General features: G+C 30.4%; 1 protein-coding gene across 2 annotated transcripts in view; it reads left to right on the top strand.

Annotated features, from left to right (window-relative positions):
- UGGT1 (UDP-glucose glycoprotein glucosyltransferase 1) overlaps positions 1-13402 on the top strand; it is a 96310-nt gene that overhangs the window by 35875 nt on the left and 47033 nt on the right. For both annotated transcript variants that reach the window (XM_031959851.1, XM_031959850.1), the window contains exons 11-15: positions 1259-1319; positions 2065-2156; positions 3512-3662; positions 7388-7507; positions 8912-8997. In XM_031959851.1, the coding sequence (XP_031815711.1) occupies positions 1259-1319; positions 2065-2156; positions 3512-3662; positions 7388-7507; positions 8912-8997 (510 nt within the window). The remainder of the gene's footprint in view (positions 1-1258; positions 1320-2064; positions 2157-3511; positions 3663-7387; positions 7508-8911; positions 8998-13402) is intronic.

The raw sequence follows: 13402 nt of genomic DNA, 5'->3' as shown, positions 1-13402 counted from the left end.
AAATGTCCCTCTTTAACAGTGTCCAATAATAACTTATTCCCTCATCTTGTTAAAATTCAAAGTGAGGTTTACTGAATGTAATAGAACTTAGAAAACAAGAGCAGTACATCAATGCATGGTGACATTATTTTAAAATATCAGTTCCAAAATTTGGGTTACATTAGCATTTAAAACAGAAATGTGTATTGTTAGGAATGTTAGGGAAATTCATCGACTATTTTGTTCTAAACCGTTCTTACATGATGTGTGCTTATTTCCTTATAAAAACATTAAAGTATTGACATGAAGTGTAAAAAGTGAGGATATTTCTTTTACATTAAAAAAGGTATTTTGATTGAAATAATACTGTATCTTGAAAGGGAGGAAATCTATATGAAAAAAAAATTGAGCAAGACCCCTTTTTTCTAATTCCTATTTTGTCTCCTTTACTTGATAGGTATACTAATAATTATCCAACATGAATTTTTCTTTGTTGAATCAAAAAAAATCAGACTCTTATACATTTATGTAAAAACAATATTTCAAAAATCTTATTTGGTGCTCCCCAGAAAATCCCTGATGTGTTTAATCTACATGATTTTTCTCCATTTGAATCAAATTATCTGTGCTATATATATAGTAGTGTATACATTGTTCTTAATTCTAAAGCTATATGCCAGTTTGTGCCAAAATTTTGAAGTCCTCATTTTTTTCATCTTATAAGCATTAGTATTTTGTTTTATATTCCTCCTAAAGTGTTTTACCAAGAGATCAAAGATACTCCTATTATACATTATATGACTATTATTTTGTATGCCAAATTATATTGATTTCTGATAGATATTTTTAATACAGAATTGCCTGACAAAAGCTAATTTACACTAAATTCTCAGTTATATCATTCAGAGATATTGAATTGAGCACATGAACGCCTCTAGTGAATACTTAAATACAATGATAAATTTGCTCATAGCAGTTTTTTATTCACTTTATAGACATTATAGATAAATTGTATCATTGGCAGGAGTGTTCTATTTTAGTCAAGATTCTGGAAGCATCAACTTTGTATTTAAAATCTTTATTTTGGCTCTTTTAGAAATAAAGAAAAATGTCCCTATTAAGGGGTTACATACTCATTTTTAAGGATTGTATTTTTTTTAAAATCCTTTTGATAATAATTCACCTAGTAGAGTATTCTTCAAAATCTGGCCCCTTTCCATAAGTTAATTTGTATTTAATATTGAGCCAAATACCAAATTAAGATTTTTTTTTCCCTTAGAGCAATAACAAAAACCACAGTTAATCAAGAACTCAGAACTGAAGTGGAAGAGAACCAAAAGGTAACATTATCTGCTGGAAAAATCAGCTTCTGCTTTTTTTTTTTTTTTTTTAAATTTAGTCAATTTATAATTGGGTTGCTATTTCAAGGGTTTTCCAGATATTCCTCTTTCCTCCCCTTTAAAGTCCAATGAATTAATTTTTTTCCTACTTTTATTTAAACTTTACCTAGACTTAAGATCTTTGCTTCAAAAATCTCAGTGGTAGTTATTGTTCCAGCCACTTATGTAATAGAAGTGATAGAACTCATTGGGGTCTTTAGTCTCTTATATAAACTACATTTCATAGTTGATTTAATTAGTAAAGAAATCTCTAATGTTTCTATGCTTGATAATTCATCATTTAATAATCAGTGCCTACTGCGATTGTTTCATTGAGATCTGAGTAATTCAGATATACCTTAGTCCTTGCTTTGTTCCTTGCTGACTCTTAACAGGGCAAAATAGCCACTGGCTATGGAGGGAAAGCTACCACTTTCCAACACTTTCTTTTATTAAGTAGTAGAAATTGTTGCTGTTAGTCACAAGATATGTCCATATTATTGGTATTTTCAATTAATTTAAATTATTATAATGAAGAAGAAATGGATACTTCCAATCCCTAAAAATTTTAGGAAACAAGATTAAAACTTCTCTCTGATCTAAAAGGTAATGGTTGAAAAGAGTAAGACACAAAATTGGCAGAAATTCTACTTTTGCATAGCCTTTTACATGTTAATGATCTTTTTTTTTTCTTCTATATTTTTAGTACTTCAAAGGAACTTTAGGATTACAGCCTGGAGAATCTGCCCTGTTTATCAATGGATTACACATTGATTTAGATACACAGGACATATTTAGGTATGAATATTAGTTTCTTCTCTTAAAAATTCTAATCTGGAATTCTTAGGATTTTTGCTCAGATGTTAACTTTGTTGATTACATATTAGAATTCTTCCAGTGTTACATGAAGTTTACCCAAAGGGTAAATGTGTTTAGTCAGTTTTCTTTCTGATTCTTCATATGAAATATTGCCTTATAACACATCTTCACTTGCAGTTGGTCTTCATAAAAGCATTTATGATATCCATATTGATAAAAAGTAGCTCCTTTCCCTCTTGGCATTAAATATTTGTGTTGGCCATATTGGCCAGAAGTTCTTTGGGGGAAAGAACTGTACTTGCCAGGGAGCCCTTTGTGTGATTCTTCTGGGAAAAAAAGTTTGGTTTTATTTATGTCGCCGGAATACTTTCACAAATATTACTGTAAATGTTCACTTAAGTGCTATTCAGTAATATGCTGTTAATTTTCAAATTGTGCTGAATTATTTCCTTAATTATATTCTGATTTGCTCTTAATTTTCTCTTTGATGTTTCTGAGTTGGAGTTTATTCTTTGACTTATAAATAGTAAGCATAATATAAATTATATATATAATATGTATAAATGATATATAATAATATAAATGATTAAACAAAAAAAATAACTCTTACTTTCTTAATATTAAATCACAAAGATGGTAAAGCTTTGTAGGAACCAGTTATTCACAATAAACCACCCATGTTATCAAAATTAAGCTCCAAGGCCCCATATGATGTTATTATAGGCAGATATAGAAAGCCAATAAAATATGTAGTATAAATTTTAAGGAGCTTGAACTCATTATCACTATTTTGTCTTAGGTTGTCAGTATGAAAAGCATGTAGACACAATTGAATAAATATTTAACTCAAGTTACTTGTTTATTCCTATAAACAAAGTGTAAAGTTCTTTGATAAAGTAGTGAGTGCATTAGAATTAATATATTTTGATAGATTGACCTGAAGCCTATTTTGCTAAAACCCTGACTGGGTTCTTGAAGCTGATAACACTGAAATTAAGGCTCTTAGGTATTAGTAAGTAGCAGGAAAGATTTCAAAAAGGGTCCTAACAGTAGGCTGGGTTTTTTGGTTGAGTTGAGAGGGATGTCAACAAACTTTTTAGCTATGAATACTTATAAGATTGTGCATTCTTTATCTGTGGAAGGAGTATGCACACTAATGACATTACAAGTCTTTAAAAGTATTGAAAAAATGAGAAGAATTAAGATTCTAATCATTTAAAATTTTTTAAACCAGCTATGTTATAGATTGTAGTTTTAGTTCACCTGCCAGGATGAGAGTTTTAGCAGCTTTCAATTGTTTATAGGAATTATAACAGCTTTGTAATTTATTTCAGCTTATTTGATGTGTTGAGGAATGAGGCTCGTGTGATGGAGGGACTGCACAGACTAGGAATAGAAGACTTATCTCTGCATAATATTTTGAAACTTAACATCCAGCCATCAGATGCAGACTATGCTGTGGATATCAGAAGCCCTGCTATTTCTGTGAGGACTCATAATTCTCAAATATATTATTCATGTATCATTAACATTTTTTCTTCTTTTTCTCTTATAAAAATTGCTTTACCAATTACTTTATCACTATAAGTTGACAGTATATTACCACTCTTGGAGCCAGTTTTTTCATTACTCAAGTTCTTATGTTACAAAGTAGACTTAACATATTCTAAACATGTTATATTGTTCTTAACCTCATGGCTTATAACTTGTCTTAGAGGTACCTAGCGGTTAAGGAGTCATGTCTAAGGATTTCTTAGAAGAGAATATTGACTTTATATATTCTTAGTTGCTTTTAGACTTTATTCCCATGAATTACCCTGAGGCTTTGTCACTGAGGTCAGAGGGTAGGGAGAGTTGTTTGTTTTGGCCACTTGATCTGAGGTTCCTAAAATATCTTAACATTATATTTAATAAATGTTTTTATGGAATGGTAACTTTCAGAGTAAAATATGAGTGCTCCAAAGATCTGTAGGCAAATCTAATATTCAAGTCACTTGAAATTAAATGGTTTTTAGAGTATATTTTTTTAACTACACATTTGAATCTTTTTTCTAAAATCCAAGAATGAGTTTAAAAAAAAAAAATACAACCAAGGCAACAAAATGAAGATAACATATAGTCTCATAAGGACTTTACCAGTGTCATATAGATTGCAAAGGGCTGATAGGAGGCATTGAGTATACATAAGTGAAATCCTTTAAGTTCTAGAAGACCATAATGTCTTCTCATTAAAGTCCATGATTATTTCAAAGACATTCCTTTAACTACTTAAACTAGAATGAGAAAATGGTTGAAAACAGATATTGGCCAGATTATAGCTTGAAGTTGGGTGAAATTCTCCACTATATATTTACAAATTCTCCAATATATATTTACAAATGGTTAATTGATACTTCAGATGAACCACAAGTTGGGTCTAGAACTAAATAGAAAGATATTAGGCTGGGCCTCATTTAGGAAATTATACTTCACTTTCAATCAATCAGTAAGCAATTATTAAACGTCTATTATGTGCCAGGCATTGTGCTAAACACTAGGGATGTTAAAAAAAAAACAAGTCAGTCCCTACTCTCAAATAAAATAGCTTATCATCCAATTGGAGATAACAAGCATATTTTTTATATATCATATCATAATTTAGATCCTTAAAAAAATCAGTGTAGAAAAAAGAAAAATTTTATCGTTAACATAACTTGAAGGAGAGCTTATATGTTTATAACTGTATTAACAGTTTTAGGAGGGATACTAAAATTTTGTTCATGTGAATATACATGTTTATATAAACAATGGATGTTTTAAAAATTTAGTTTTTGTAGCAATAAAATCTATACTTATTAACTTAAAAACCACCAACAAAAGCAGATGTTCAGATATAAAAACAAATGTACAATATATTTTTAAAAATGTATATTAAATTGAAAGAATATTGTTTGGAGCATGTTCCATGTTCTCTTCTGAATTTCATAGAGTTTGTTCTTTCTTGTATTACATGAGTATTGTTTATATTCTGATCTCTGCTTTCTTGTGCATTTTTTTATATTTTGGCACAATAATATTTCATTATTTAAATCATGGCTTCTGATTACCATATTCATGTACTATAATTTGCTTAGTAGCTATCATTTCTTTTCTATTTGTTGAGCCATTCCTCAATTAGTGGCCACGTGAATTATTTTCAGTTTTTTTTCTTTTATGTATACCATCACTATAAATATTTTTGCAGAAATAAGCCTTTTCCCCCCATTTCATTAATATTCTTAGTAGTATGTTAATGCTGTAAAGTTACCCATACATATAACCTGTAAATAAAAGGCTATTAAATAATATATATATATATATATATATATTCTTAGTAGTAGAATTTTTAAAAGGATATGACCAGTTTTGAAAACCTCTCTTTAAATTATGATAACTTGAATGTGGGCAGTATCTCTGTTTCCTATTTGTTTGGCAAATTGGGAATTCCTTCCATCATTGCACATTTGCAGATTGCAACTTGGTCTTTGACTTAGTGGGCAAATTCTAGGAAGTAGGACAAAGTTCTAGGTATGAAGAGGTTTAATGGCTTGCCTTTGATCTTGAGTCATATCAGAGACAGGATTTATATCTAGTTGTTTCTGACTTTAAGTTTAGTATTCTGTCTACTATGCTATTCTATTTCTTATTTCTTTTTACAATGATTGCATCAATTTACATCCCCCACTGCAATGTGCTTGTTTTTCTGCAGCCCTTCCAACAGTGAATTTTGTTAACATTTTAATTAAACAATTTAATAAGTATAAAATCGTATCCAAATTGTTGTAATTTGTGTATTCTGATTATTAATTAGAGATTATCAGATTATTTAAAACTTTTTCATATAGTTATTTATTAGTAAAAAAAAATTTTGTTTGAGAACAAGGTTTTATGTATTCTTTCATTACTTAGGCATAAAGAAGATGAAACTTCAAAATGTGTGTCATTGATTATGAATGAAAATTTTTTTCCCAGTCTTTAAGGCAAAAGTTTCTTTTCTTTTTCTTTATTTTATATTTAGGATACACTTATTTTCTTTCCTCTTTGGCTTCTTACTCCCTTTCCTACTGGCTTTCTGTTTTCCCACAGTTTAAAAGAAAAAAAACCTTTTTAACAGATAAGTATGTTTAGTCAAGTAATTCCAATTCCCTCAGTGTCTCATTCTGCATATTGAATATATCATCTCTCTGAAAGTAGGTAACATAGAACATCATGATCACTATTTGCATTGATCAGAGACCTTAAGTGTTTAAAAGTTTTTTATCTTTATAAAACTATACGAATGTTTTCTAGGTTGTACATTAATGTATCTATTTTCCTGTAGCCCCTCCAATATTCGTCATTTTACATTTTTGTTACCTTTGCCAATCTGTTGAGAGACATTGAAGCTCAGAGTTAATTTACATTTATTGAATTAGTAATGATTTGGGGCATTTTTTTTACTTGACAGTTGCTAGTTTTGTTTTCATCCTTTGAAAACTGCCTGTTCATATATATCCTTAGATCATTTATCCATTGGGAATTGGCTTTTATTTTTTAAAATTTTCAATACTTTCCTTAACTATATCAGAAATGAGAACTTCATCAGAGAGACTTACCAGAAAACTTTTTTTCTCAATTAACTTTTTATTCTCATTTTAGCCACATGGATTTTGTTTGGGCTGGGTGGGGTTAGGAAGAGATTTTCCAATTTTATGTAATCAATTTTGATGGTTGACTAGTACTTGAGTTCTAATTTAACGGCTTGTTGGAATGGATTACATTTCATACTTAATTTCCATGTTTATATTACAAATTTTTTTTTTTAATTTAATAGCCTTTTATTTACAGGTTATATGTATGGGCAACTTTACAGCATTAACAATTGCCAAACCTCTTGTTCCAATTTTTCATCTCTTACCCTCCACCCCCTCCCCCAGATGGCAGGATGACCAGTAGATGTTAAATATATTAAAATATAAATTAGATACACAATAAGTATACATGACCAAACCGTTATTTTGCTGTACAAATAGAATCAGACTCTGAAATATTGTATTACAAATTTCTTGTCAGAAGATCTTGAGGTTGCTATTTTCCTTTTTATCTTCTTTAAATTTTTTTTTTCCCTTTACAATCATTTAGTGGTCTGTTGAAACTTAGTGCAAATTCTTGTAGGTTAATACTTATAACATCTAGATTTTTCTTTTTTTCAGTGGATCAACAACCTTGAAGTTGATAGTAGGTATAGTTCTTGGCCTTCCAGTCTACAGGAGCTACTTAGACCTACCTTCCCTGGAGTTATCCGACAAATCAGAAAAAACTTCCATAATTTTGTAAGTAATGTGCCATTCATTCATTCATTTATTTGATTTGGTTGCTGTAGATTTAGTTGATCTTGGCTTGATTCTCCTTTCTCTAAGCTTTACTATCTTTTAAATGTAGAGATTCTTTTCCTCTATTCCTGCCTCTCTTTAAAGTTGATTTTAAAGAAAATAGTCATATTTAAAGGATTTTGAGAAAACATTATAACTTTTAGGGTTATAAATGTTGGCATAGAGTTGTTGTAATTATTATTGGCTGCAGATATTGTTTTAAATCAATAATAGTCTGGAAAACGTGATGTCTTAAACTTTTTCCAGTGCCGAGAAATTAAATAGCTTTATGTTCAGTATAGTTTCTCCTCCCTCACCCTCTTTTCTTTTAAATGCAGAAAAAACATAGACATTATGGAGTTTGTGTTATAATCATTTCACTTAGAAAATATTTTTGGTTTATAATTTTTTTTTATAATTATACAATTATAATTTTTCATTCTAGAAGAATTATGAAGTATTTCTATTTTCTATCTCTTTTTGGTATAGAAATTAATTTTCTAGAAAAAATGAATTTTTTTCTTTTTAATAATTAATTTTTCCAATGGTGTGCTTCCTAATAATTCCTAATTCCTAAAATAATTACTTATCATTTTGCATCATTTTCATCTTTATAAGGAGAGAAATTACATGATCTTATTAGGAATTTTTTCCTCTTAACATAAGTTACTCTAACACATTTGCTTCCCTAGTATTGTAAGTAGCCAGAAAGCTTTTTGGTGCATTAGCAAATATAATTTCCCTAAAATGTAGGAGGGAAACCAAATCCTTTGGCTAAAGTTTTTCATTTTACATATTTTATTCCTAAAACTGCTTCTGAACTCTATAGCCAAAGTCCACTTGTCTTCTATTTTTCTCTCTGCCTTCCATAATTTGGTTATTTTGTTCCAGATGAATATTTAATGAATAATTGCCTTTAAAAAAGATAATTTGTTTTTTAAGCTGAGAAAGTTAGATAAAGGAATGAAAAAAGACTTAATCTGGGATGTATTTGTGGCCCTGGGAAATGGTGCAGTGAAAAGAGCATGCTTTATAGATAGGATTTGGGTTTAAATCTAATCTTATATTTATTGCTTATGTGATGTTGTACAAGTTTTCCTCTTGAACCCATATTTACTAATCTGTAAAATGTGGATTCCTTGTAGCTTTGAATCCTTTGATCATTTTATCTCACCTTTACCAAAGATTTTTTTTTTCTATGAATGGAAAATGGTCGTGATTTCTATTCTCCTGTCTTTCTGGGATGTGTAGTTTAAGAATAACTCTAGAGAAAGACCATCTTTAAATACAAAGAAATAATAATATTTTCAGTCACATGTATAAATAATATTTTACTCATTTAAAAAAATTTTTCATTGCCCACAGATTATCATAGTTGATCCAGCTCATGAAACTGCAGTAGAATTGATAAATGTAGCTGAAATGTTCCTCAGTAATCATATACCACTAAGGTAAAAATGTTATGTTGCTGGTTTTAGCATATGTATAACTGTGTTGAAATTTTGTTTTTCATTCTTAAATGATTTGATTAAACTCTTAATACCTAAAGATATTAATAAATTGGGGTTAATGAACTGTGATCAATTGCTCATTGATGAAGAAAATGAGTTTTTTTTTTTTTTTTTGGCATAGAATATTTGAGAGTTTTTTAGTGAAAGATTATTATTAGATGATTGAAAAATAACATCTAAAAATGTTTCATAGACTTGACCTGTTTTCTCATAGATATCTACATCATAATAGATATTAATATATTTGTAGAAGATTGAAAATATTATTAGTTTCTGTAGAACTATCCCCCTTTGCAGAGATCTGTCAAATTAACAGTGGATTGTATTTATTTAGAAATTTCTTTTAAAAAAAATTATCAGTTTTGTGAACAGATAGCTTACTTATCTAGTTTTTCAATGTATTATTTTTTAAAAATGCCTTCTTTTAACTTTTATATTATTAGGATTTCTTTTTATCAATCCCTATTAATAGCTAATTTGTTAATTTTTAGAAAGCATTTGTAATCTAGCTTGCTGAACCATCTACTGTTTGCATAGAACTAGCAATTAACCTTTGTGGTAGTAGGAATAAAGGACATAGTCTGTGCCTCCCAGAATTTATCATTCTTTTGGGAAAAGCAGTTTATACACATAAAAGAAACAGAACTATAAAGATTGGTTTTTAAAATTATTTCCTAGCTCACATATTCCCAGATGCCATAGATATTCATGTTATAAAAAAAAACAGCAACAACATTGTAGGTTGGAGTGATTTGGAAAGCCTTTGTGGAAAAAATTAGGGCTTGCTTTATCTGAGCCTAACAGAAAATAGCGAATATGGTGCTGAAGAGATGGAGTAGAATTTGTCAGATGGATTTAAAAAATATTTTTATTTATTTAAAACTTAAATGCAAAGAAAAATGGGAAAAAAAAAAAGAAAAAAACCATTGCTGCGTGCACAGCAGAACATGAGAGGATTCAAAATATGAGACAATAAATTTCCACGTCAAGAAAACTTCTCAACACATTGTGTACAGAGCTGTCCATCTTTTACTTGGTTATAAGGTTGTCTTTTGTTCTCTGCTTTTTACTTTATTCTTTTCTATCCTTTTCTTGCCTCTCACCTCCTCCAAGAAGGCTACCTTAAAGGGCTGAAACTCTGAATAGGTGCACTTGAATCAGACAACCACTTAAGGCTAATTACCTATTGGACAATAACTCTATTAGTATGTTTGGAATTTCTCTTCTCACAGTTAATGCTAGCTCAATGCTTGGGGTTAAGAGAATTGTAAGGAGGGATTAGGGAGTGAAGTGAGATGAGCCAGAGCCAGAGTCACTTTGGAGGTGGACGAAGAGAAGAGAAGTTGTGGAGAGTTTGTGGCAGTCTTGTCCATCCTCTTTACTTCTCACCCTAAAGACCAAGGACTTTTGCTTATCCTGACTCTGACTGATTCTAAGGCCTCCAGGGAGCTAACCCGGACTTCACAGACTACAATTAAATATGTGTATACACACACACATACACCCACCCATCTATAGTCATATACATACATGCAAATCTCCATAAGGCTGTATTGTGGATTTTATCCTTTTTTTTTCTGAAGGTGGATAACATTATCCTTCTTAAGTTCAAATCTTTCCATTTTCCCCCCCTAAATCCATCAACTTATCATTTCTTACTCCACAAATACATAGGATTTGTGAACTTTTTAGTATAGAGATTAATGGGGGGAAATGAAATTGGTAAGAACGTATAATGCAAGATGTAGTGAGATAACTATTTGGGAGTGGAGAAAAGAAAAGGGTATTATTCATTATTAAGTACACATGATTTAGAATTGTTGTAGGACTCCACTACAAAGACAAAACTGAAACAATTTCTGCATTCAGGAGTTTACTTTCTATTGGAAGTGGCAACATGTATACATATAATTATGGACAGAATACAAGGTAATTTTGGGGAAGGAGGAACAGCAGAGTCAGTTTGTAAGGTAGAGTTTATGAAAGAAAGTAATGTATTAAAAACTTAGAAAGGTAATTGGGATCATGTTGGGAAATGCTTTAAATGTTAAAGCCCGGAGTTTGTATTTGATCTTATCAATAACAATGAGCCACTGGTTAAATTAGATATTTTAAAGCAGTTAACAGGATTTTATGAGGGATTGGATATAAAAGACATGTTAGAGTTTAACTTGTGGGAAATTAAAAAAAAAAAAAAGTCTGGTGAATTAGGCTTGCTAATTTGAGGTAACATTTGAATCATATTTCTTATTGCCAGTATATTTTTTTGGCAGAATAGAATTTTTTTGTATGTGTTCCATAAGCCATTAATTGCTATACAAAATGTAGTAAGGAGGGCAATTTCTATGTGTATGGGAGGATTATTGTTCCATATCTTATTTTTCATAAATGCGACTTGTCTATGAGGTTTTCATTCTTCCTTATGTAGTGTGAAACTATTGACAATCCAATAAAATGTCATTGTAAAGAGCTTTGCTATGTTATGGATTTGATTTAGGTTGTAAATCAAAATATAAGACTCACTTTGCAATGTAATAGGCTACATTTCTTTCACTGTAACATTGAAAGTTTGTAAAGTCAGTTTTATTCTTGTTTTACAATATGCACTTTATGTGATAAAGTAAGGGATTGAACAGAATTATAGCAGTCTTAAGTGGACAGGAAATTGTCTCATTTTAAACTTAGTTTCCTGATTGCTTTTGCTGCTTTTCTATGATCCAACTAACATTACTTTATGGTGGGGTTTTTTGGTTTGTTTTTTGGGTTCTTTTTCCTCACACTGAACTACTATGAAATGTGTATTTTATGTCTGGGTTCGTCCCCAAAAGTTTTTAGTTGGATTTGAGTTAGCTATTTTACCATCTTTTGGAAGATGACAAGCCATGAAATCATAATGTCAGAGAACTTGAGTAATAAAATTCCAATAGTGTTGCAAATAAGAATTTATTTCTTTTAAAGTGAAGAATATTTGTTTAGTCTCTTATATAAAAGTTATCTTTAGCTAGGAACAAATATATATGTGTATACATTAGAATTTGCTTTTCACATTTTCTGAAAGTGCTGGTTATTTCTTTTTTTTGTTTTATTTATTTATTTATTTATTTATTTATTTATTTTTTAGTGCTGGTTATTTCTAAAGTACCATCATTGCTAATACCAGAGTCCCATATTAAGGTGTTTTATTTGCATAAAGTATCAGATATTCCTGGTTCCATGTAAAGTAATTTTTCTTAGTGGAAATGCACAAACGTGCTACTCTTCTGTGTAAATGTTTAGGATCAGAGATTAGAAGCTATTAGGCTAACCTTCTTTTACAAGTGAAGGAAGTAGATCCAGTGGTTAAATGGATTATCAGAGAGTGAGGGACATAGCAAGGATTGAGCCTAGATTCTGCCTCCAAGTCTAACAACCTTGCCCCTGAACCATAAAGTCCTTTTTTCTCAGTTGTATACATGATCTTTTGTAAGTTACCCCCTTTATTATAGACATTGTGATATTTGGAAAAGTTCAGAGGGCTAGGAATCTTGAGACTGAGGTTCTAAAATCAGCTCTTCCACCACCAGACTTCTTGCACTCAACTTTACCCAAAACACAGTGTCACTTTCCTCTTCCTCTATGAAATATGAATGGTACATTTTTCACTGTGCCTGCTTTGTAGAACTGTTATGAGATTCTAATGAGATAATGCTTGAAAAAGTGTTCTGAAATATTAAAAGCAGTATACAAATAAGGTAGTCATTCTTTCTTGTAAAATTCCTTTTAGAGTAGACACAATAAGGTAGCTTTACCTTTTATAGCTACATGGTATGGCTTTCACAGGTTAGTCAGATGGCAGAGTGAATATAATGCTTGGTAAGCCTAAAATTGGTAAGACCTGAGTTCATGTGTGACCTCAGACAATTACCAACTATCCTGAGCAAATTACTTTGTATCTGTTTCCTTAGATGTAAAATGGGGATAATGATAGGATCTACTTCCCAGAGCTGTCATCAGGCTCAAGTGGGATAATAATTATAAAGCGCTTAGCACAGAGTAAATACGATGTAAATGGTAGCTATTCTTATATTATTATTAAACAATATTCCCAACATAAGATTGTTGTTTCCAGTAGAGAACTATATTCTTGTTCTCTAAATTTCTGAACTCTGAAATAGTTCTTGTATTTTGAGAATTCAAAATTAATTCTATCCTCATCCTAATGTAACTCTATTCCTTAATTCTCTCACTTTAAAATCCTGTGTACCATGGTGAAGACTCTTCAGAGCTATACATTTTGTACATCTTCAGCTTTAATAAACACTCCCAGTTTGTCCAAAACTTTGCAGTCATATTTCTTTCCTCGCTA

This window comes from Sarcophilus harrisii, chromosome 3 (genome assembly GCF_902635505.1).
Source record: "Sarcophilus harrisii chromosome 3, mSarHar1.11, whole genome shotgun sequence".
Taxonomy (NCBI): Eukaryota; Metazoa; Chordata; class Mammalia; order Dasyuromorphia; family Dasyuridae; genus Sarcophilus; species Sarcophilus harrisii.
Note: the sequence above shows the minus strand (reverse complement) of the source record. Positions and strands in the feature narration are given on the sequence as shown.